The 13,595-nt window shown below is 34.2% G+C and overlaps 1 protein-coding gene across 1 annotated transcript; it reads right to left on the bottom strand.

The window, feature by feature from the left end:
* Positions 1-386: 386 nt before the first annotated feature.
* Positions 387-12,441, bottom strand: LOC147064249 (uncharacterized). The gene is made up of 8 exons (XM_085959065.1): positions 12,397-12,441; positions 12,053-12,154; positions 10,678-10,869; positions 5,707-5,811; positions 4,259-4,514; positions 3,177-3,304; positions 2,591-2,785; positions 387-1,097 (listed from the first exon to the last, which is right to left on the bottom strand). Exons 1-8 carry the CDS (start codon positions 12,439-12,441, stop codon positions 516-518), a joined length of 1,605 nt encoding a protein of 534 aa, XP_085815191.1. The 3' UTR covers positions 387-515.
* Between the last annotated feature and the right edge of the window lie 1,154 nt (positions 12,442-13,595).

Raw genomic sequence — 13,595 nt, 5'->3', positions numbered from 1 at the left:
TGCGGAGTGGTATGGAACCAGTAAGGTTTTATATCAGTAATGTACAGGTAATCTCCATGTGCGTAGCGAAAAAAGAAAAAAAATCGCCGCATCAGGAAGTAGCTGACAGTGCCTTTTATTGTGACGACTCCACGTCTGGATGGACATTTGAAGATTTGCTCCATTCAGTAAAAACCTGATAAGACACAGCTCGTCGATTGTATTGAATTATACCAAAAGATACTGAAAAATTATTCAGTATTCACTTTCCTACCAAACAATTAAAATTTTAAACCATTTTTATTTTTACTGTTTCGTTTGCCTGCCTGAATAAAACATGACCGCGTGAACTGCATCGGTTAAAGTGTTCATACTGATATGACACTTCCATCCCTCGACAATGACATTTTCCCTCTTCTCCCCCATAATTACTTCCCTTTTCCTCCAGATGACAGAAGGAGATTTATAAGTATCTATATAAAATAAAAAGTTAAAAACTAGTCTGATTTATTTATCAATGTCAAAATGATTAAAATTTAGATGTTACTAAAATGGATATCTTCTTTAACTCTAATGGAATACGGAACATCATGAATAGACGTCCAGTTGACACTTTTCTTTTTCTTAATTACACTATCCACGACACTTTCCTTATAGTCGTTCCATTTTCTGTTCAGCACAAACTCTTTAAACAAGTGATCGGTGGATGGAATTTTTCTTTTCAAAAAGTGTTGGATTCGAGTCCAAATGTTCACCGTATTTCTCAACATTAGCCAATGTTTGGGTAACATCAAACAGGTGACCGTGCCATTGGCTATGATCCTCCTGTTCTCCATCGTTTCCCCGAATCCGAAGCAGCCCCCGGCGTTCATCAGGCACACTTGCATGAAGTAAACTTTTACGTCGGCAGGGAGCCGTTCAAAGTAAGGGTACCCCGTTGACTTCGAAGGTCTTGCGTCTTGTCTTTTTTTCGGTTTCTTTTCAGCCAACAATTCAACATTTGATTCCAGGACTCTGTTACTTTGAGACTTCTTGGATTCAACTTTTATCTTTTCCATTAATACTTCTAAATCCTTGAAAGATATATCTTTACTCTTCGATTTATATTCTTGATGACCCTAAAAAACAATGACTTGAAACAGACATAATGTACTAATCTCAGATTTTAATAACAATAACGTCATTATGAGTCGTCTGTCCATAAACGTGTCACATGATTTTGGATAAATTTTAAACGTTCATAGTCAGTCGGTCACATTTTGGCACAATATATTATTATATATTCTCCTGTCCAAATTTCATCCTATTTGTTAAAAAATATCAATAAAATTATAGTGTAATGTACTCATGCGCATCTATTCTATATACAAGACTGCTATCGGCAGCTATCGAGGGTAGTTATGTATCTAAGTATTAGCACTTATTGTAACAATTACAAGAAGTTAGTTGTAATTGTTGCAAAAAGTGCTATGTTTTAACAGCACCTCTCTTGGATGTGCTAAATTTTAGAGCGAGATAGACAGTTTGAACTGTTAACTAAGACGGCTAACTTACTGTAACAATAATTATAATACTTAGATACAAACATATGAAAAACTACCCTCAATAGCTGCCGATAGGAGTCTTGTGTATAGAATAGATGCGATGGAATATTTTAACATTATGATTGATGTTAAATTATATAATATATAGACGACCTTGTAAACGTAAAAATTCATACCTTTAATTTTACAAATAAGGCGTTATACTGAGAGAAAAATAATGTGTACTAATTTATTTTTAAATACACAAATTATATTCGTGTTTTAACTGGATTAACCTATGTGAAACAATAATTAATTTCTGATGTGCACCATCTTCGAAGTTGAAATAAGCATTGATAAAAGCTAATATAATAACTATTGTATTGATCTGTCAAAAATTCATTGCAAAGTCGCTTAGGTACAACTTTTAGATTAAATTACGAGAAAGTCTCATAGTTTCGCAAGTGGTACTTGAGGTCTAGTTAGATAAAAAAAAAATCTTGCTACTTTCCATCAGTCACAAAGACCACACTAAATAAATGAAGTGTCAATTTATTATATTAAAAACGAATATATTATAAACATACATAATTCGAAAACATCTCATGTATATATTATATAATGTAGGTACCCACTAAGAAAATCTTTTTTAAAAAAAATACGACATCCGACGGAACTTGAACCTTTAACCACCGGATTTACGCCAATATTCTTTTCCAATTAAGCTATGGGCATCCTACGAATTTAACTAGTAGTTGTGATATGTAATGCTTATTAGTGGTGACATGTTAAAGTCACGTCGGGTATCGTATTTTTTGAAAAAAGATTTTTATTAGTGGGTGTATATTATATATATATAAATAATATTTATATTATTTTGTAGCGTTCATTATTTTAGTTATCTCGAGTTACAAAGGAAGCTATAAATGCTGTAGATATTCATTATTGCAATTCTATTTTAATTTGGTATTTTGTCCAACTACTGAGCTTAGTATTTTTTTTATATCATTAAACAATTAAATTATAATTATAATATAAACCTGTAGATGTTGACATTCCTCACTGCTAGAATAAATAATATGAAATACCTTTGGTTTGTAGAGTTTGTAAAACGTTTTATCCAATTGCTTCTTCGAAGAAATGAAGAGGGTTTCAATCATGCAGCACTGCCCGGCGAGAACGAAGTAAGCAGAATTAGGAAGACCAACCCCGTCACCCAATATTGTCTCTTTCGGTTGGAAAGTTCTCATTTTTGCCAATATGCAGGCCTCGCGGATTGCAACCTAACAATTAAAAAAAAAAACAGTCAACTTCTCACAAAGATGTCGATGAAAAGCTTTCTTCTATGCAGACAGGTCTTTTGTAACGTCGACTTTCAAAAAGCTACCAGCTTCGAAATCAGAATAGATATATGTAATGTCATTTCAATTTGGTCACCGGTGCATTAGTTCAATCTCTAGCATCTCAATAACCGTCCAGTAACCAATTTAAACCATACAGGAAAGGGTTGTACCTTGGGACGGAGAGACAGAGATTAAACCACTATAGAAATTACACATTATGTTGGTGCACGTGCTAAAAATGTTGCATCTTTGTGATTTTTTTACAATTGAGACTTCATAAATGCGGATCCTGAAGAAATTATGCCAGCGCTTTATAAACTTTATTACGTACCTCGTCAAACGTTGAGAAGTACGTAAACCGAGACATGGCCAATTCGACTTCATGCCAATGTTTCTGGACAGTCTTTTGCAGAATATTTTTAAAGTCATCCTTCATGACATACAACAGTTCACAAAAAGCTGAAAAACATAATCAAAATTATATAACAAAATTTATGCTTCATGATTTAATAATATGGGAGAAAAAAACAAGTACATAAATCATTCAGAGTTAAATGCCAAACTTACTTTTAATTTAGTAATATTTTAACTAAATAAATCCAAACCTAACATATATTTTTTTTTTCAATCCAATAGTCGGTGCATCGATACGATTATTATTTAATCAATGTTACCATGGAATCCATTATTAGAATTGCCAGATGAAAATTGTATTAACCGAATCATGTCTATGGCAACATAGACACGATTTGGTGGTTCAAGGGTTATTATTATAGGGATGCTAGCTGAACCGGCTTTGCACGGGGTCGCTTCATTGATTGATGTATTACATAATTGCATTCTTCAATATTAAAATATCTGTAACTAGGCATACGAAATCTCAAAATGAAAACAATTCTGACAGCCAAGTTAAACAAAGGAAATTAAAATCGAATCCAAAATATGCGAAGTTTCTTTCTTCTGCCTAAACAAACCAATAGTTTAGGTATGCTATGGGTGATTCGACATAAATAGTAAAACAATAAAACTATAAACTGCATACTAAACTTTGTCAATCATACCTATTTGTTTTCGTTGAATTAAGAATAGGTACATTTATTACAAATGGTGTTAGCTAGTTTTTTTAAATTCAAAGCCTTGCCTAACCAAACCATAATCCATAAAAAATATTCTATCTATAAAATATATAAAATGTTGTATGGTTTAATGACATAATTTTAGATGCTTTATAGATAAACAAATATTTTTTGTCTATTACCTACTATGGCTTGGATTAGGCAGGGTTTAATTGAATTTTAAAAACTAACAAACTAACACATTGTAATCTTAGAAAATAAATAACATGTTTGACTGACAAAGTTTAGTGTGCACTATTATTTAAGAATATTAAATTAAAATAATCACAAAACTCACTTCTGGATACACACGATGCCGTCCTGAGAACATTATGAAGCATAGAAATTTGTCCAAAATTGTCACCAGCATGTAGAACTGCCAGCTCTAAGTTATTCCATTTCTTTCTGATGTGATCGTATATCGGTTTTACGACAGTCACCTCTCCAGTCACTATGAAGTACAATGCATATGGCTTATGACCATTTGCGATTATCACACGACCGGGCCCATAATATGCAAAATACGTGGCCGCAGCCAAATGACGCTTGACATCCTATAACAATAAGATTTCGATAATATAGTGGTCCATTCAATATTTTGTTTCACCATTCAACAGTTCAGTGACATCTCTAGAGGCAAAGATCCGGCCTTTTAAATTCTCCAATTTCAGTCTCATTATATTTTATTATTTCCTCTCATCAGATGCGACGCGTTGATCCTGGGATCGATTTTGGTTGATACAACATAGATTTAGTCGTGAAAATGTAAAATGCGTTCACATTCGTTGTTGCCAAAAATTGGTAAGTCGATAATTTAGATATTTTGAGTTAACAACGGATTATGTATCTACAGTCGAACTTGGTTATTACGAGGAAGTTGGGACCGACTGAATTTGCTCGTTATATCAGAGAAGTAGGTACCTACTGACTTCAGCTTGGATTTTTTACATGAAATTTCAACCATATGTGTGGATACTTTTTCAATATTGTCGGCGAAAACACCAATTAGGTACTTAGACACTTAACTAGTGTCATAAACGTAATCTGATCCCGGCGGCATCGGTCTACAGTCGGATTTTATTGCTTAGGGGCAAAAATGTTTTTAAACAATCGACACATTAACAGCTTTCAGAAAATTTTTCAGGATATTTTTGCTCGGTATATCCGATAGGTAGCTCGTTATAAAAGTGAATAAATGTATGGAGAAAATCATAAACTAAAATGTCAACAAATATTTCCTCATTACATCTGAGATCTCGCTAGGTCCGTGATCATAATAACCGAGTTTGACTGTATATATAAATATGTATACTAGAAAAAAAAATCAAAGTCATCTGATGTATAAAACATGCACATAAAGCGCAAAGAACTTAGCATTTTGCCTGATTTTAGAGGACATAATATTATCAAACTTCAAATTGCAATAATTACTCCATAACGTGATTTCGAAACTTACCAACAAATGGCAGTAACAATATAAAATTATTTCATTGAGATTTTGAAAGAGAAACATTACCCATTCCTATTTTTATTTCCATGTCCATTTCGAAATTCGAAAATCGAACTACTATAATTCCTAAAACGGAATGTGCATACGACTCCTTCTATCTATAGTCCAAATCCTTTGGGTTGTCCCAAATTAATAAAGAATGTTACATTCTTAAATCTTGGGTATTAATCATTGATTAAAAAATATTTTAAATAAAAAAAATAGTAATAATATTATGTTAATGGTAATTCATTTACAACAGGATAGTTGTTGAAGCATTTCAGTCCTCCAATGATGCGATACAAATAATCCTTTTCTTCCTCAGTCCTTAATTCAGCAGGTTTGAAAAGTAGGGTTTTATCCTTAAAAAAATGTTAACAATCATTAAATTATTTTACAAATGACTATAAAAAGTGTGGTAGGTTCTGTTTTGGTAGGTAATGTTTTTTTTAAATTACCATTATTGCTTATGAAGGGAGTGTTATAAGCCTCCATCAAGTAAGATTATATTATATATTACAGATTTTTTACGAGGAATCCGCAACTAACAGCTTTAGAGATTATAAACAAGAGTAAAAAATAATATGTAATTGACCATTTCCGATCCTAACAAGATCATATGGTCCTCTACAGGGTTCAGGTTTGTATTAACAGATTTTTGTTTTTGTTTTAGAAATGGATGTCAGCCACTTGCACCTTAGAAAAAAGCATTAAAACAGTTTTTATTTTTGTATTTTTTTTTTATTTCTCAACATAATCTCCTTGGAGCTCAATACACTCAATTTTTTTTAAACCGTCAGAAAAATAAGTTTTCGGAAGGTCCTCAAAATAAGCATTTGTCCGATCGATGACTTCTTCATTTGAAAAAAAACGTTGTCCACTTAGCCATTTTTTTAAGTTTGGGAAAAGGAAAAAGTCACTGGGGGCTAAATCTGGCGAATACGGTGGGTGGTCGACCAATTCGAACTTCAATTCTTCAATTTTAGCCATTGATCGTAAACATGTGTGAACACGGGCATTGTCCTGATGAAAGAGGATTTTTTTCCTGTTTAAATGAGGCCGTTTTTCTTCAATTTCGTTTTTTAGCTGGTCCAATAAAGATGCATAATAATCCCCTGTTATTGTTTTTCCTTTTTCCAAATAGTCAACGAAAATAATTCCACGTGCATCCCAAAATACAGTAGCCATAACCTTACCAGCTGATTTTACGGTTTTCGCCTTCTTTGGACATGGTTCGCCTTTCGCAATCCACTGCTTTGACTGTTCTTTCGTCTCGGGAGTATAGTGGTATATCCATGTTTCATCTACAGTCACAAAGCGACGAAAAAATTCATCCGGATTGCGTTGCATGAGCGACAACAGGGCTTTAGAGGCCACCACCCTATTGCGTTTATTGTCGACTGTGAGCAAACGCGGCACCCATCTTGCAGAAACTTTTTTCATGCCCAATTTGTCATGTAAAATAGAAATGACGCTACCTTTTGAGATCCCTGTAACCTCAATTATCTCACTCAACTTTAATCTTCGGTCACTTAACACCATATCGTGGATTTTATTGATCATTTCTGGTGTAGTCACCTCTACAGGACGTCCTGAGCGTGGTTCATCCTTTGTTGATGTACGACCACGTTTAAATTCATTTAACCAGTTATAAATAGTTGCAAGTGAAGGAGCAGATATGCCGTGAACTAAATCCAACTCATTTTTTATTTCCTTTGCTGTTAACCCTTTTATATTAAAATGTTTAATAACAGCTCTAAACTCAATTTTCTCCATTTTTGTAAACAAGCAAATTTTTTTTTTAAATGTACGAAAATAAAAAACAACAACCCGACCAATCTGATTGAAACTTCGCAGCATACTGAATCGGTAGTGCCGCTGCATGAAAACAAACCGCTTACAGTACTAGTCGCGCCACCTGTCGGCTTTTCTAAGGACTTATTGACCCACCCTCGTACATACTCTGACTCATACAGAAATTGAAAAATAATATGTGTACTTGTCAGACCCAGATTCAAACCTGGGACCCACGACACTAGGCCGTGGTAAATGTGCCGCAGATGCCCACTGAGTTTTCATAATTTTCTTTTTAGACCAAACCCAACCTAACCTAACCTAACCTAACCTACCTCAACCTAATATAATCTTGGTGTGTGATAATGATGCATCGAAATGTATGAAAATTTCAAATTTTAAATTATCATTTAATTATTGGATCGAAAAGCATCTGCGCCGACAGAAAAGGGTATTGAACAAAGAGATTGCAGCAATCTCTTTGGTATTTATGTAATACTAGCTGAGCCAGCTGGCTCTCGCCAGTCTGTCTCGCTAGGTCTTGTATGTAATATAATTGTCTACGTGGAATAAACTGTTTTGGTAAAAAAGAATTATAAAAGCTCATGCGGCATCTGCGGCATCTACGGCATAATTAAGGTAAATGTACCAGTAGTTGACCTTTTTTCAATAAAATGCCCAAAATAAGAAACGTAGACACGGGATTGCTCTAAATTGTAAAGTTGAGACAAGTGAAGCCATCTGTGGTTGGATTGAGGAACTAACACATCACCATATGTCATAGGAGCGTCATAGCAGCTATTTGAAAACAACACATCACGCCGTAAGCATTTTATTTTTAATTTCTTAAGTAAACTGTTAAGGATATCAGTGGATGTAAGCATATGGCAATTTAATGTTTTTGACTACATAATATCAAGTTAATGCATTACGGGCAGTCATAACATTGAAGTATCGATATCATTTGTAATTTTTAAGTTATATTTACAAGGAAGCAAGTTTGTGGGGGGGGTCAACTACTCAAACTTTTTTAAATACTTTTTCAGTTGTTGACCAGGGTGGTCAACTACTAGATAAATTAAATAAAATTATGTCACTTAATTTGGACAATTTTTACATTCATAAGTATGGAATGATGATTATTTATTAATTAGAAGTGTCTAGGGTGGTTCTGTCCAGTAGATGACCTAGGCGTCAACTTTTTTTTTTGGTTTTTTTGGTTTGTGTATTTTTTCTTCGGAAAACAAAAATTTCTTGAATTATAGCCCTGAATATATAGCAACTGAATGAAGCAGGCCAACAATAGCCGACAACTTACGAGAAATAGCGACGCGATAAAAAATATGCAGGGCATCACGGAGGATTTACTTTGGTCATTATAACGTACCCATATAATTAATAATGTTAACGTTAGTTTTGCCACAAATTGTTTATCAGCCTACCTCACCATACTTTTTTATATAACCTGCCTGCTTCACCATACTTTCATATAACCTGCCGCCCATAGGGGAGCAGGGTCTTAGCCAAAAAAGGAATCGAGACAGTGTACCAGCAGGTAAATGCCGACGATAAAGAATGCATAACCGTCATAGTAACAGGGAGTGTCGGTGGGGCTGTCACACCAACGACAGTCCTCTACAAGTACAAAAGAATTCCTCAAGACATTTCCGAAAATGTGGACTTTATCCATGGAGCCCTTAAGCTGTAACAGTACCAGGAGAATCGTAAAGTGTGCTTTCAATGGTTACATCAGAGGAACCCAAGCGGTATTTAGAGGAGTTCCTGAGTAAAAACATTGATGAGGAAAATCTTGAATCATTCCGCAAAAACAATGAACCTGATAAAGATGATAAGTCACTGTTCGCACTGTGGCGAAAAGTAAAAAATGAGTTGGAAAATATCACTCCACCTGACCCGGTCAGACTCAGCGATGACTCAGCATTGCAAGAAGAGGAATCTGATGATATGATGTCTTTGGCCGCCTGGAATACTATGAATTATTATGATGTTTCATCTCCAATCGCTAGGGCACCTGTGGCTGGTCTAACGACTTGTGATGGTGATTCGTCTCCAATCGCCAGTGCACCTAAGGCTGGTATAAGGATTTGTAATGATACTTCGTCTCCAATCGCCAGTGAACCCGTGGCTGGTCCATCAAATATTCGTAGTCCATTCAAGAGACATTTTTTCTTCCCCGGTGAAGGGGAAGAAAAATTCAAGAAGAAAACAAAAAAGGGAAAAAACCCCCACCCCACTTGCCAGGAGTATTTCCTAAACAAAAAGAGGAAGAAAAAAGAAATGGAACGGTTGAAAAAAGAACGAGCTGCAGAGAGGCAAAGAAAGAAAGAACTAAATGAGCAAGCAAAGAAAGAAAAAAAATGGGGGAATTGAAAGCAGTCAAGAAGAAAATGCGTTTTTCTTCTGAGTCTTCTAACCCAAGTGTTGAAATTTCAGACTCAGCGGAGAGTGAATGGCATAAGTCTAGTGATGAAAGCTTTAAGCCTAAAACTCGATGGCTGCCCGTTATGAAAGTCATTAATGAACATTATATTATAATACTTCCCGGGGAAAATCGTCCATATTTCTAAAGTAAAAGCTACTATTTCATCGACGCAAAGTTCGGGAGACTATGGAAATGGCCAGAGCAATCCGATGTACTTAGCCATGAATGGAAGGCTGTAGTATCCCATATAAATGACCCGACACAAGTAAGCAAAACTCGTAATGTTTATTTAGTTCCGGAATTGGACTTTATTTGGAATATCTAAGGATTTTTATGTTAAGTTTTATTTTGGTAAGTACTGAGCCTATGCGTTACTATGTAGTATGTATGTACTTAGTTGCTAAAATAAATATATTTTTGTATTTTTAGTTTGAAGTAACTAATTTTGCACCTTTTGTTACCCGAACAAAGCTGATGATTGGCTGTCAAACAAAATCCTCTCCTATGTAACTTGTTACTAAACCGCCCATTGCTACCAAGTTGATTCAAGTAGCTATGGGCTGGAGTGGTCTGACAGGAAGCCCTGAGGCAACTCTGATGACAGATTTGCCATAAAGCCTTCGGATTAGACATGGTCAACTACTGAAAAATATAGTGGTCAACTACTGGAACCCCTGATTAGACATGGTCAACTACTGAAACATATAGTGGTCAACTACTGGAACTTTCAATTTTTTGGATGGTCAACTACTGGAACAAAAACATGGTCTTGAAAAATTGAACACAATTTTTTTGTAACAGACCCTTTCTTAATTTTTGTCTTGTCATATTAATTAAGACATTTGATCCATTATGAGTAGACTTGCTTTGCCAACATTCGGTGTAATGCTAAACGTTAATCGTTATTTTTGCTGAATTTTTTTCTTAAATGGTCAACTACTGGTACGTTTACCTTACCATAAGGATTTATTATTGTTTGCTTTCTGCTTACATAGAGTCTCAGTAATTGTTTCTTTTTCGAAACATTATGCAACACTTTGGCAACTTGATTTTTAATATCGCCCGTGGTGATGTCAATGTCCGACTCTTCTGTTAACCATGCTGCGTTGGCCATTACGTGTCGTACTATTGCTCTAAATCTCCACCGAGCTCTTGGCCCTCTTTTTTTTTGTTCTTCTGAAATCTGATCAAAAAGGAAACGTGGTAGGTATTAGAGAAGTGTTATAATATGCATATTATTATTAATCTGTATATTATATTACGTAATCATAAAATATATTGGAAATACAACCATATTCCTACAATTATGATGTATTTATTTGACTTAAATAGGATTTTTTTGTCAATATTTTATAAACGTACAGAAAGTGTCTGGGATAGTTGTAATTGTGATTTCAATATTTCTTGTCTTAAATTTGTAGCCATCGACTCTCTAATACTTTTCCGACGATTATAGATGTTAGTTGACATTATGAAAACCTTTAATTAGGTACCTATTTTTAATTATAAATGAAAATAATTTGTATGCTGTCATTCAAATAAAAAATAGAATTGTAACAATTTTGAAAACATTTTAAAACAAACGAGTTTTCAGAAAATAAGGTTTAATATAATATAATAAAATTTAATTGTTTATATTTAAATAATCTGAAAAATGAAACTATTATAAATGTTATCAATGATGATAAATTAATTATTATAAAAAACGTACAAAGCAGATTGCACAAAATATTAATAGGTAGGTATACCTAGTGCTAGAGTAAAATATTAATATACAAAATAGCAGAGCGTTGGAGCGGAGCTCGGAGCAGGAGCCGGAGCACCTAAAATTTGCAGTGGTCCACTGCTCTGGATGTTTTTTTTATTATTAAATTTTCTTCCTAAAATCCAATGCAAATGTGTGCTAGATTTCAAAATCAGCCAAGTTCACCTTTAGGTATTTTTAACTTTTTTGGGAATTGCTGAAGAACTACTACTTTCTAAATTTCTGCGTTATCGGAATGTAGAACTTATTAATTTTAATATTCTATACTCGAAATAATATAAACTTTCACCCTTGTGACTGTGTACTTGAGAACAAAAAGCTGTTTTCTCCTATTCATCCATCATGGACTTGGCTGATTTTGAAATCGAGCCACAAATAGTATATTTTGAGACTTTGCAACACTGGAATTATTTGAAATATGGCAACAATGCCGAGTGATAACCTCACTTTTTTGAGAGAAGAGGCAAATAATTAGAGACGATTTGCTGTCGTTGTTTAATAAAATTAATAATGAAAATGACGATTATTTTAAAACTACTTATTTTGTAACATTTGTATAGGTACCTACATAATGTAACACTAACTTATTAAAACTTTTTACCCGGAGCGGAGCAGACCCTGGAGAGGAACCGAAGCAAGTAGTAGCTAAGCCTCGGAGCGGAGCTGAAGCGAAGCAACTCAAAAAAGGGTCCACTCCAACGCTCTACAAAACAGTATCACTTAAAATAACTAGGTATAGAAAGTCTACCGTAATGCAGCCAGATAAAAAATATTCCATGTTAAAAGACATATTTTTTCACATAGATTAAAAAAGCACAATCCAATGGTCTGTATTGTAAGGAATATTTAAATGTTAAATAATACAATAAGTTTATTTTACATCAAAAATAAGTAAAACTAGGTATTTTGTTTTGCTCTCAATTTAAAGCTTTTTTAGGAGCTTACTTCTCTTTTTTTGTACCTATCAAGGCCTGAACAAAAACGATGCATGAGTGCGAGTGAGAAAGTATTCGGCACCCTTACGATCTCTTTGACACGCGCTAGAGTAAGATAAAAGGTCTACATTTTGTGTAAGCTAGTTTCCAAAAATATCGCCATCAAATCGAGGCAAAACGCTTCACACAGCGTCGATAACTTGCGAGCTCGTGTTGCTAAAATTGATATTTTTGTGTTAAACATAAAGTCAGTGGTAAATATTTTTAGTTAATTAAGTAGAAAAGATGGTTCTGTGTGTTGTCTTAAAATGTGGTAGCCGTACTGATAAGCAAGAAGATGGTATAACGTTTCATAGGTAAGTTGATACATGTTCGTGATAATTTATTTGTATTTTATTATATATTTTAATATCAGTGACCTAGTGTTTTTTTGAAATAACTTAAATTATAGATATCTTTATCTAATGGTTGCATTTTGACCGCTTAAAAATACTATATAACGTAAAAAAATAGAAAATTATATTTTAATTCTGAGCGTCTAGTGCGAGCACTTTGGGCGAGCACTAGCGAAATGGTCTATGGTCTCGAACATTTCTAGACGAATGCGTTTGCTCGCTCACAAACCAAACGCAAGGCAAGCGGCTTCATTTAGCAATGCAACGGGTGGCGTCTAGATGTATCTATAGTCTAAGGTACCTATACTTTTTTCTTGCCATTAATTTTACCATAGTCTATTGATGTTGAAATCCAGTGTTGCCAACCGTACTATAATTATAGTATTTGTACTATAATTTTGGTCCGCGTACTATGTACGATATAAAATAGGTATAGTACGCCCAAAATACTATAATTTTGAAAATCGTTCTATAATTTAATATAAAAGTACTATAATTTTGCATTTGCCATTTCGCAATCGAGTGGTCTTCGAAAATTTGGAAATCTGCGGCCCGCGGCGAAATATTTTTCCTAAAAAAACAAGCCGACTATGAAAAATTGGGAACCTGCGGCCCGCGACGAAATATTTTTCCTAAAAAAAACAAGCCGACTATGAAAAATAGGGAACATGCGGCCCGCGACGAAATATTTTTCCTAAAAAAAACAAGCCGACTATGAAAAATAGGGAACATGCGGCCCGCGGCGAAATATTTCTCCTAATGAAAACGAGCCGACTATGAAAAATTGGGAAAATTTTCATTTTCAACAGATGAC

The sequence above is a fragment of the Rhyacophila brunnea genome, unplaced genomic scaffold (genome assembly GCF_057557595.1).
Source record: "Rhyacophila brunnea isolate RB1 unplaced genomic scaffold, BYU_Rbru_1.0 scaffold_8, whole genome shotgun sequence".
In the NCBI taxonomy this organism is placed as follows: domain Eukaryota; kingdom Metazoa; phylum Arthropoda; class Insecta; order Trichoptera; family Rhyacophilidae; genus Rhyacophila; species Rhyacophila brunnea.
This window is presented reverse-complemented; position numbering and strand designations above follow the sequence as displayed.

Coding starts and splice junctions, on each gene's coding strand:
- LOC147064249 (XM_085959065.1), bottom strand. CDS start 12,441: ATGCATCGTTTTTGTTCAGGCCTTGATAGGTACAAAAAAAGAGAA. Junction 5,812..10,677: donor AACAATTACTGAGACTCTAT/GTAAGCAGAAAG, acceptor CATTTTTTTAAG/GATAAAACCCTACTTTTCAA. Junction 4,515..5,706: donor GCTTCAACAACTATCCTGTT/GTAAATGAATTA, acceptor TTATTGTTATAG/GATGTCAAGCGTCATTTGGC.